Consider the following 12,189-nt stretch of genomic DNA (forward strand, 5'->3'; position numbering starts at 1 on the left):
TTTTAAATCAGTGTTTACAAGGGAGAACATACAACCTGAAGAGATCGAATGGAAAGAGAAAGTCCCCCCTATGAAAGAAATAGAAGTAACAAAGAATGAAATATTGAAACACTTGAGTAATCTTGATGTCAGAAAATTGCATGGACCAGATGAAATAGCAAACTGGATTTTGAAAGAATGCAGAAATGAACTGGCAGACAAAATACATAGCATAATAAACAGTTCCTTGAAAGAAGGAAAAGTCCCAGAAGATTGGAAAAAAGCAAATATAGTACCTATATATAAAGGGGGAAATAAAGAAGACCCTACCAACTACAGACCAATCTCTCTAACAAATACAATAGCAAAAATATGTGAAAGAATTGTCAAAAGTAGATGGGTAAAATATTTAGAAAAAAACAACGTGCTAAATCCAAGGCAATTTGGATTCAGACAAGGACGACCATGCGTCACCAATTTAATATGTTTCTATTCAAGGCTAATAGATATAATACAAGAAAGAGATGGATGGGCTGATTGTGCATTTCTAGACATAATAGCTTTTGACAAAGTACCATATAAGAAGTTGCTTAAGAAATTAGAAACTGAAGGAGGAATACAGGGCAAACTGCTTAATTGGATGGAAGATTTTTTGCAAGAAAGGAAAATGAGAGTAGTGATAAGAGACAAACACTCAAAATGGGATGAAGTAATAAGTGGTGTTCCACAAGGAACAGTTCTGGCCCCAATAATGTTTGCTATATATATTAATGATATGGATGAAGGAATTGAAAGCTATATGAGCTTCTTTGCAGATGATGCAAAACTACTGAAAAGAGTGAACACGGAAGAAGATTGTGAATCACTACAGAGTGATCTAAATAAAGTACAGGAATGGAGTAGGAAGTGGGAGATGGAGTTCAATACAAAAAAGTGTAGTATAATGGAATTTGGAAAAAGCAAAAACAGAATAACAGGAGCATATAAATTGGGAGAAGAAGGAATAAAAAAAAGTAGAAAATGAGAAGGAACTGGGAGTCATTGTTATGAATAATATGTCACCTGAGAAACATATAAATAAGATTTTTGGAGAAACTTATAATTTAATAAGAACAATCAAAGTGGCATTTACATACCTGGATGAAGAAATGGTGAAGAAAATTCTAATCACCCTGATAAGACCAAGATTGGAATATGCAGCAACGATATGGTCACCAAGTACAAAAAAATGTATAAAAAAACTTGAAAGAATACAAAGAGCAATTACAAAATTGGCACCAACACTCTCAAAACTATCATATGAAGAGAGACTACAAAAACTTAAACTACAGACACTAGAGCAAAGAAGAGAGAGAGGAGATTTGATAGCTATTTACAGAATCATGAAGGGCATAGAAATTATTGATAGAGAGAATCTGATAAAATGGGATGATAGAAATACAAGAGGGCACGGAAAGAAAATCAAGAAAGCTACAGAAGAGATCTGAAAAAGAACTGCTTTCCTCATAGAGTAATAGACAGTTGGAACAAGTTAGATGAGAAAGTGGTGTGTGCAAAAACAATACAAGAATTTGAAAATAGTTTAGATAAAATGAGATATGAAGACGGGACACCACGAGCATAGCTCCCCTTCCCGTAAAATAGAACTAGGTAAATACACACACACACACGTTGCAACAAATTATGCTGTTCGTTTGCAATTCACGATTGTGCTGCCTATAATTCACTTACAATAATATATATACTGTATGTGTGTGTGTGTACACTAGGGAATTTTTAGGTACGTATCATTTTTACAATCCGCTTTGGCAACACTGTTACACCAACGCTCACTTGCTCAATTTAACGGAAAATTCACTTTAGCGGACTGAACCTTGGCTGAATTAGTTTGTTAAATCGGGCTTCTACTGTATTAGCATGTTACTATGAATTCATTGTCAGTGTCATGTCTGACACAGTTTCTGTTCTTTTCAGATGGAGAAACCAGGCTACAGAAACACATTTAAGAAGGTGATGGGTGTCATTAATTCAAGTGCTTACAATGTCTTCCAAGGTATCATCAATAAGTACACTAATCTTTCCTATGGACTTCCGTTGGATGAAGAAGATCCTTTGGATTCATATCGGGAGAAGAGTAGGGAACGAAGTGCCATGATGAGTAGCCTCCATGGAGGTCGGCTTGAAGTCCAGGAGGAGGAAGAAAGTAGTCCAGAAAAAGCCAATGATGTCGATGACTCAAAGTTGTTAACAGAATTAGATGAGATAGCCAGAGAGACAGAAAAATCTGTAAATGAAAAGAAAAAGCAGCTTGGATTGCAAATATTTGATGAAGTGAATCACCCAGGTCAGAAGGTATTGGAATTGGACAGTTTATATGAGTCGTTTGATGATGAGGATTATGAAGGTGAAAAGACATCTTTCCGAGTAAAAAATCCAGTGTCAAAATCAGTACGAAATATAAAAAGTAAAAGAGATCGTCGTTATAAAGGTTATGGCAGTAGGAGGTCAACAAATAACTTGCAAGGGGAAAATGAAGCAATGTTAAAAGTTCCAAGAAATGTAAAAAACCTTTGTAATAATGGGGCTGTAGATGTAGAATCTCAGCTATTGAAAGGTAGTGCACAATCTAAAGAACCATTAGATTTGCAGACCTCAGAAAGGTGGACCCGTAGTAAATCAAGGAGTATATCAGAAAATATTCCTAGTAATTTTTCTAGTAATGCTACCAAACCTACTATTGGTGAAACAAGAATAGTAGATGATAAGATCATCTGTACTGAAGATAGAGTGTCAGATAAACATTCAAAATCTCTAAAGAAATTAGGTAGTCCTAAATTCAGTTGTACAAAAAAAAGTGATGAAGATAGTTTGGAATGTAAAGTAACCAACAAAAACTATGAAACCAACAGGAAAGCAAAAATATTGCCAGTTGTCTCTGAAAATATAGCAAGTACCAGCAAGACTGCAGAAGCCAGACCAAAGGAAGCCTTGAGTACATTTGAAAACAACACTTCTTTGCAAAATAATATTGTTAATTTACAGTTGTTATTGGGCACTTATGATATGTGTATTCAAAAAACTAAGAAAACAAAGAAACCTAGTAGTACTGCTTATGAAAAAGATAAGATAAGTACACAGAAGAAAGAAGTTACCAGTAAGACAACACTGCCTGTCTCTGTTGCAAATTCTGATGACAATGATAATCCTGGTATTAGTAATGAAATTCTTCAAAAGCGAAAAAATCAGGAATGCTTGCCAATAGAAAACCAAAGCTCTCAGTTGAATAAGGACTACCCTGGTGTGAGGAGTGGAAAAGATAAAACAGATCATGTAGATGGGGAAAACAGATCACTATTGAAAACTACCTTTGAGTCCAGTTTGAATCAGAAGGACAGTGAGAAGGAATCCAAGCTAGGGCAGAATAGAGAGAGTTCATGTAAAAGCAAAGTGGATGCTATTCTTTTAATGAAAGATTTGTCTACGGTTTATGTAAGGAATTTTAATTGTAGCACTAAAGGTAAAGAGGTTATAGAAAAAAATTACTTGAATAGCAGACCTCTCTATTGTTTTGAAAGGATCAAGTTACGAAGTAGAGATAGTGAAAGTTATGAGATGAGTCAAGAAGTTAGTCAGAGAGGAAGTGATAAAGATTCTATTTGTAGAGTGGGTTCAATGGCAGAAGAAGAAATTGGTGAACACATTTTGACTAAAGAAAATGTAACAGAGTCACAAGAAAATTTATTGGATTTGTCAAAGCAGAGAACCAAGGCTAAAGGAAGCCCTGTCAGTCCTCCATCTCCAGGAAGTGTTGATAAAAAACATTTAAAAGTAACTAAAAGGGATTTTAAGTGTAGCACTAAAGGTAAAGAGGTTATGGAAAAAAATTACTTGAATGGCAGGCCTCTCTATTGTTTTGAAAAGATCAGGTTACGAAGTAGAGATAGTGAAAGTTATAAGATGAGTCAAGAAGTTAGTCAGAGAGGAAGTGATAAAGATTCTATTTTTAGAGTGGGTTCAGTGGCTGAAGAAGAAATTGGTGAACACATTTTGACTAAAGAAAATGTAACAAGCCATACTGGTGTAGAAAAAAATAGGCACAATATTTGTGGGCTTTCCATTTATAATGATAGTAAGAATTTAAGAATAATAGAAATATCAGAATCACAAGAAAATTTATTGGATTTATCAAAACAGAGAACCAAGGCAAAAGAAAGTCCTGTTAGTCCTCCATCTCCAGGAAGTGTTGATAAAAAAGAAAAATTAAAAGTAACTAAAAGGAAGACTAAGAAAGAAAGAGATTCTTTAAGAAATGTAAATAAAAAAGAATGTTGTAAAGTAAATAAAACAAAAACTAAAAAAGAAATGGGTTCATTTAGAAAGTCCAAAGAGAAAAGCATATCCAAGAAACTTGATAAATTTACTGTAGAAACTCAGAATAAACAAGTAGAATCAACTTCAGATGCAAATAATGGTTCTCAAATAAATAGTAAAGGCAATGGGAAGGACTCTGAAATATGTGATAAGTTTGGTAATGTTATTGACCTTGAAAGTGAGGATGAGGATACAATATGGATAGATAAGGGAGACAGAAAGAATGTGGAAGGGAATGATTCCTATCAAGTAAAAGAAAATAATGAAAATGAGATGGAAAATAAAGCCCAGAAAAAGATGATGATGATTGATTCATCATCTCTTTCTAGTTCATTTAGAAAGTCTGAAGAGAAAAGCATATCCAAAAAACTGAATAAATTTCCATTGGAGGCTCAAAATGAACAAGTAGAATCAACTTCAGATGCAAATGATGGTTCTCAAATAAATAGAAAAGACAGCAGGAAAGACTTTGAAATATATGATCAGTTTGGTAATGTTATTGACCTTGAGAGTAAGGATGAGGATACAATATGGATAGATAAGGGAGACAGAAAAACTGTGAAAGGGAACAATACCTGTCGAGTAAAAGAAGACATTGAAAATGAGATGGAAAATAATAGAACCCAGGGAAAGATACATCCTGAAATTAAACTACTGAGAATTTCTAGAAAAGGTAAAAGGAAATTATCACATATTTACAGACCAAGTAAAAGAGAAATACAGTCAAGTAGTGGGAATGGTATGGAAGACACAGACATGGATGATGTGTCAATATGCAAAGTGCGGAAGAGAAAATTCTGTGGAGAATTAACAGAAAATGTTGAGGGTCCCACGAAAATAATGGTTAAAGATCTTGATACCAGTATGAAAGATCATGAAAAAGAATGTAGGAGGAATACAGGTGATGATAATCACAAATGGGAAAAGTTCTGCACATATGAAGATATTGTAGCAAAATTGTCTCCAAAATCCCCTAATGTCTGCCCAAATCTTTTTGATGGATGTAATCCAGACAATAAAGAGAATGCAAGCTCTACCATAAGACCTGTGAAGCAATTGCAGAATTCCTTACAGACAGATTCAGTTTGTCCTGAAGAAGAAAGCTTGGAAGAAGACATTAATGCAGATTACCAGGAAGAACCTATGCCACTTCATTATAGTCTCTTTGACAACATCTCTTCATCAGTTGTTCATGGTCAAAATCAGTCAACTCTACAAAGAATTAAAGAACTGAGAAGGAATGCTCATTTCTCTATGTTGCAGGTAAGTTTTACAGAAAGTTTTTGAAGATTTTAGTACATATTTAGACAAAGCCCTCTCCCCCTTTGGAGGAGGGTGGCCAAATCAAAACATACACCCACCTTACACTTATCCCAAGTTTGTGCAGTAGGTTTAGTTTCATTTTATGAAAGGAAAATGGTATGTGTAGACAGTATGAGTACTTAAAAAGTTTCATGTTTTGTACTCCAATGTGTCTGTATGTATTTACCTAATTTTACTGTATACAGGAAAGGAACTATGCTTATGGAGTCTTATCTCTTTTTCATCATTTGTTATAACATATTATGTCCGCAGTAACCAACATATCATTGGGAGTAATGTAGCACTGAAGAGGTAGAACCATTGTTAATGAATCGAGTTATTTGAAAGGTAGATACAAATTTTATGATGATGTTGATGAAATGGAAGGGTGGAGGATAGGCTGTGGAGAACAGGGGTGGAAAAAAAGCTGGCAGATAAGGTTGATCAGAGTCCTTGGATGGTTTAAGGAATGTGAAAAGAGTAAGCAAAGCAAGATGCAAAAAGAAAGTAAAAGGCAGATATGATTAGAAGAAAATTAAGGGAAAGACCAAGAATGAGGTGGATGGATGAGGTAAAAGTGGCACTGAATGCAAGAGGAATGTCAGTTGAATAGGAAAGGGAGAGGGAAAATATAGGTGCGAGTGGAAATTGGTTGTGAATACATACATATACCAAAGGCTTTTTCCCCCTTACACGGGGGGGGGGGGGGGGGGTAGCCAAAAAGAAAAAGGCATAGAAATCCCTCCCACCCATTTCATTTCCCATATATTCCACTCCCCTCTACCCTCCTCCCTCCTTCCTATCTTGGCACCTCCTGGATGATGAGTCATCCCTGTATCCTGTCCATTGCCCTGGGTCAGAAGCAGGGAAGACAGTATCTGTACAAACGTTCCATACTGCCTCCATTGCTCTGGTAATCACTCCCCTAGATCTAAGGAATGCTCACATTTTAAATTTGAACAAGACATCCTCGAAATAGCCAATTCTGAACATATCAGTATTGGCAATGCAAAGCGGAAACTAATGGTAGCCAATAGAAACCCCAACTCAACCTATGCTGACATAGTAAAGAAAATGAAAATAAAATTAGATAATAACTTGTCAAATCGTAACATTGTCGCACACAAGGATGTTTTAACTGGAATTCCCAAAACCCAGACTCCAATACCTAACACTAGTGCTGCAGCAAACCCTATTAATAGTGTGGACCATGATAATATTTTGCCTGATCCTAATAACCATTCAAAAATTAAAAAGGCTAGCTCACAAAACAACCCTCGAACCACCAGCAACCTATCTGCTAAGCAAAAAGCCCAGAATATGCCACCTAATAGTAGATCAGTTGATGAAAAAGAAAAGGATCTGAAACTAGAAACAAAATCTAAAATAATAACAATAAAAGATAAACAAACCGACAGGGCTGAAGACTCTGATGGATTCCTAGAACCCCCCGTCAAAAAGAGAGCAAAAAAGAAAGAGAAAACAACAAACTCTGATTGTGATACCTCCAATACATTTGACTTTGAGAATAAACACCTTGTGAGATCGAAACCTTTATTGGTACTACGTTTCGCTTGTTACAGCTTTTTCAAGTACAGACATGACACACACTCTGAGCACATTTAAGCCAACAGGGAAGGAACTGGGAGAGGTTATCAGGGAGGGGTGGGTGGTAGGTGGAGGGGGAGGGGGGGAGGAGGGGGACGGGTGGGACTTGGTGGAGACAAAGGAGGACATTTCGGACAGTTTGTTGAAGTGGACTAAGGGGGACATTTCATACATTTATTTAATGCGGGTAACAGATGGATGATAGGAGGGGCGATGTTAAACATGCCTCTGTTCTGGTCAATGGTTTTGAAGCTTGCTCATGGAAACAGATAATACTACACCGGAAGATATTACTTCCATACCGCTTCCCCAAACTACTGGCAAGATGGAAACTGTGGAGAATGTCTACCAACTCCCGTACATCCCCGAAAAATCTTCTTGAGAACCTTCCCCTATCAAGTACTCATGAAAGGCTGAAAGAATCTCAACCTTCCAAGATAAAAAGACTACAGAAAAACTTAAATCCCCAACAAACTACTCCCTCTAAGGGAAGTATGTCTGTCAGAGGGAAAAAATAACCTATTCCAAATTCAAAGATATCCTACAGTGGAACTGCAAAGGAATAAGAGCCAGATCTGAACAGCTAAAGGTCATACTACATGATTTTAATCCAGGAATTATTTGTTTACAGGAGACAAAGATAGGCAGTAACCCGTATAATCCTCGATTAAACTACTCTATATACCATTCGCCTCCTCCTCCAGGAGATATTGCCCATGGTGGAGCAGCAATAATAATTCATAAATCAATACAACACACAGTGACGTCTCTGCAAGCTGTGGCTGTTGAAACTATACTTGATAAAAAAATTACTATATGCTCTCTTTATCTTCCACCTAAATGTGGCTTCACAGAACATGACATACAAGACTTAACTAACCAGCTCCCAAGCCCATTTTTATTGCTTGGTGACTTCAACTCTCATAATCCTCTCTGGGGAGGTAGCATATTAAATGCTGAGGGGAAATTAATTGAAAAGTTTATTGACAACAATCCTATCACCTTATATAATGATGGATCTATGACTTACCATAACACTCACAATAATACAACCAGTGCTATTGATCTAAGTATATGTTCATCTTCCATCCATCTCGATTTTATATGGTCTGTCAATGAGTATCTTAATGGAAGTGACCACTTCCCCATCCATCTTAAATATGTCAAAAATACCCCAACAGAATGTCCCCCTAAATGGAAGGTTCAGGAAGCTGACTGGAATAAGTATAAAAATAATTTAATTTTAGATCAAGATTTTGAAACTTTTGACAGTCATATGGAAGCATATAAATTTCTTACTGAAGCAATCTTAAAAAGTGCTGAGATTATTCCAAAAACTAAAGGAAAACCCAATAGACCCACAGTTCCATGGTGGAACAAAACCTGTGGAGTACTGAGAAAGATAACCCGAAAATGCTACTGACAATACAAAAATAGCGGTTCAACACAGAGCAAGATTATACAGGTAGTCGTCGACTTACGACCTATGCGACTTACGACTGATCGACTTTACGACCACAAGATAGAGCAATAATATTTAACATTTAATAGAGTAATAGAACTGCAATATTATGCCTGGCAGCGCAGAACAATTACTCCGTACGCCGCGAGACGCGAGTACGATAGTTTTGGCAGGCTGCCAACACCGTCAGCATCCCAGCCAGCTAAATATTCTTTCAATTTTTTTCTTTGAAGTAAAATGTTTCCTAATTTTGCATTGCATTTTGTATTTCTATATGTTTTGCAATTAACAAAATGTAACAATAAAACTTTTTTTTTTTTTATGCCTAGGCTAGTTTGTTGTCGATAACAATATGTTCGGCATAGTACATAAGCGAAAAGAATGTGTTTTGAAATAAAAAAAAATCTTAATTTTGCCTTGCATTTTTTATTTTTATATGTTTTGCAATTAACAAAATGTAACAGTAAAATTTTCTTATGCCTAGTCTGTTATCGATAACAATATGTTCGGTTCAGCATTTTATATTTTCATGTTTTGCGAATGTAACAATAAACTTTGTTTATGCCTAGTCTGTTGTCGATAACAATATTTTCGGTACAGTGCATAAACGAAATGAATGTGTTTTTAAATAAAAAAAATCCTAATTTTGCCTTACAATGATTTTAATGTAACCAACAAAAAGTATTAGTAGTTCAAAGATGACAGGACTTTATTCAGTATGCATAGGCCTTGGCTATGTTTCCTAACGAAATTTATAAAAAAAGTTAATGAATATTAAACAACGTAGCTCAAAGATAATAAGATTTTATTCAGTATGCATACGTTTCCTAAAGAAAGTCTGATGGTAAAATAATATTAAAGTTAAAAAATACAGTATTAAATATCATAGGATAAAGATGATAGGATTTTATTCAGTATGTTTAGGCCTAGGCTACGTTTCCCAAAGAAAATCAGATAAAACTACAAAAAGGTTAAAAAATACTGTACAACATAGTTCAAAGATGCTAAGATTATTTCAATATGCTAACTATGATATACAATATATATATATATATATACAGTAAAAAAAATATTTAAAGGGTAATATATACTGTATATAAAGACCGACTTGCGTCCAGATCGACTTACGACCTGTCTGTCGGAACCGAACTCGGTCGTAAGTCGACGACTACCTGTATATAAACGTGCTCTTGCTAAGCAGCGCAAACACTTCAAGAAATCAAAACGAGAATCATGGCTTCACTACATAAATAGGATTAACTCTAAAACCCCTTTGAGCATAGTGTGGAGAAAAGTGCGAAAACTTAGTAGCAAGTTCGTTCCCTCACCTTTACCTACCTTACAGATCCATATGACATTGCAGAAAATTTAGGTGAATACTTCTCCAAAATTTCTAGTCTAGAAAATCACTCGCCCGAATCTCAGAAAATTCAAAATGCTCAGATTTCTCTGGATTTCAACTCAAATAGCAGAGAAATCTGTAATGTAAAATTCTCCCTACAAGAATTTAAAGAAGCTCTTTCCTGCACAAAAACTACAACCCCTGGTGAAGACACAATATTATAAGAAATGATCAAGAATCTCCCAGAAGATGCTAAGACCTTTCTTTTAAAAGCCATTAACAGAACCTGGGAGACAGGTATATTACCTAAAAGCTGGAAAACTGCCATTATAATACCTATCAAAAAGCCCAATAAGAATCCTTTTGATCCATCTAGCTACAGGCCCATAGCCTTAACCAGTTGTGTCTGCAAGTTAATGGAAAAGATGATAAATATCAGACTTGTTTGGTACTTAGAATCTGAAAACAAACTTTCACCCTACCAGTTTGGTTTCCGTAAGAACAGATTCACGCTGGACCCACTGCTGAGACTATCCAACCAAATCCAACAAGGATTCTCAAAACAGTGTCAAATGATAGGTGTTTTCTTTGATCTCGAGAAAGCCTATGACACAACTTGGAGATTTGGAATTATCCAACAACTAAATAAAATAGGCATCCGAGGTAATATACTGAGATTCATTAACTTATTTTTATCTGATAGATTACACTGGCCTGCGAAGTTTCAAAGGTAAAGCATCTGATAACTGATTCTAGGGTAATTTGCTATGCAGAATCTAAAAATCACACTCATTTTGTTCAATCAGGTCACGTTTTTGAGATACGTGGTGGTAAAAATAATTAAAAACGCCATTTAGTGCTATTTATTCCCTTTAATTTTGGAAAAAAATTCTTGACAAAAGAAATAATTTTTTCTTGCATAGTTCAGAAAATCTAATCATGGATGAAGGGCCTTTTCAGTGACTTTCTCCTGTGTTGGGCAGCCACCACGTCTCGTTTCAAACACCAACAGTAGTCCGCAAGAAAGTTCACATCCCACTGGCCTTGGTAGCGTTCTTCCATGACACGAATATCCTGGTGGAAACGTTCTCCCTGTTCCTCACTGAAGTCACCATAGTTCTGAGGGAAATAGTCTAAGTGGGACCGTAGAAAGTGCATTTTGACTGACATGCGAGCCCCTAATTTTTTATAGCTGTTCAAGAGCTCATCGACTTCTTTCTCGTATTCTGCACTTCGGTTATTTCCTAGAAAGTTTCTTATCACTGACTTAAGCGACCACCAAATGGACAGCTCAGCTGCATTCAGTGCATTGTCAAACATTGAGTCCTTCATAAGTTCCCTTATCTGAGGCCCATCAAAGATGCCAGCCTTAAGCTTTTCCAGACTGATCCGAGGAAACTTCTGCTGAAGAAAAGTAAATCCCATGCCGTCCTTGTCCATTGCCTTCACAAAGTTCTTCATCAGTCCCAGTTTGATATGTAAAGGTGGGAGTAAGACCTTGTTTGGTTCAACAAGAGAACGAGCCTGAACATTGTGTGAACCAGGTTCTAAACGTTGTCGTGGTGGCCATTCTTGTCTGACAAAATGTTGATCATCAGCCCGACTATCCCACAAACACAAAAAGCATGGATACTTTGTGTACCCACCCTGTAGTCCCAAAACCAATCCAACTACCTTAAGATCTCCACAGATCAACCTACCATGGTCATTGTAGTTCAGAGCAGACAGTAGCTGATCCATGTTGTCATGAGTTTCTTTCATTTGCACCGAATGACCGATTGGAATTGAAGAGTATTTATTTCCGTTGTGAAGGAGGACTGCCTTGAGACTTCTGCTGGAAGAGTCGATGAACAGTCTCCATTCAGTAGCAACATAGTCCAGCCCCATTGATTGAATCAAACCAGCAATGTTGTTGCAGTAAACTAATGACGAGTCCTTCTGGGTTGTGAAGAACTGTCTAAATTATCTTTCACGCTCTCGGTACCAAAAGAATGTTGTCTCAGGTGCTAGCAAATTTTTCTCATGAAGACGAGAACCCAGAAGCTGTGCTTATTCCTTTGATAGGTTTAGATCCCGTGTCAGGTCATTGAGATCTGCTTGTGTTAGAGGCACTGGCCGGTCATTC

General features: G+C 36.4%; 1 protein-coding gene across 1 annotated transcript in view; it reads left to right on the forward strand.

Moving 5' to 3' along the window:
• LOC143021814 (uncharacterized) overlaps window positions 1-12,189 on the forward strand; it is a 60,517-nt gene that overhangs the window by 19,182 nt on the left and 29,146 nt on the right. The window contains exon 2 of the mRNA XM_076179563.1: window positions 1,954-5,613. Coding sequence (XP_076035678.1) covers window positions 1,954-5,613 — 3,660 coding nt within the window. The remainder of the gene's footprint in view (window positions 1-1,953; window positions 5,614-12,189) is intronic.

This window comes from Oratosquilla oratoria, chromosome 43 (genome assembly GCF_046742065.1).
Source record: "Oratosquilla oratoria isolate Oo_2021 chromosome 43, ASM4674206v1, whole genome shotgun sequence".
Classification (NCBI taxonomy): domain Eukaryota; kingdom Metazoa; phylum Arthropoda; class Malacostraca; order Stomatopoda; family Squillidae; genus Oratosquilla; species Oratosquilla oratoria.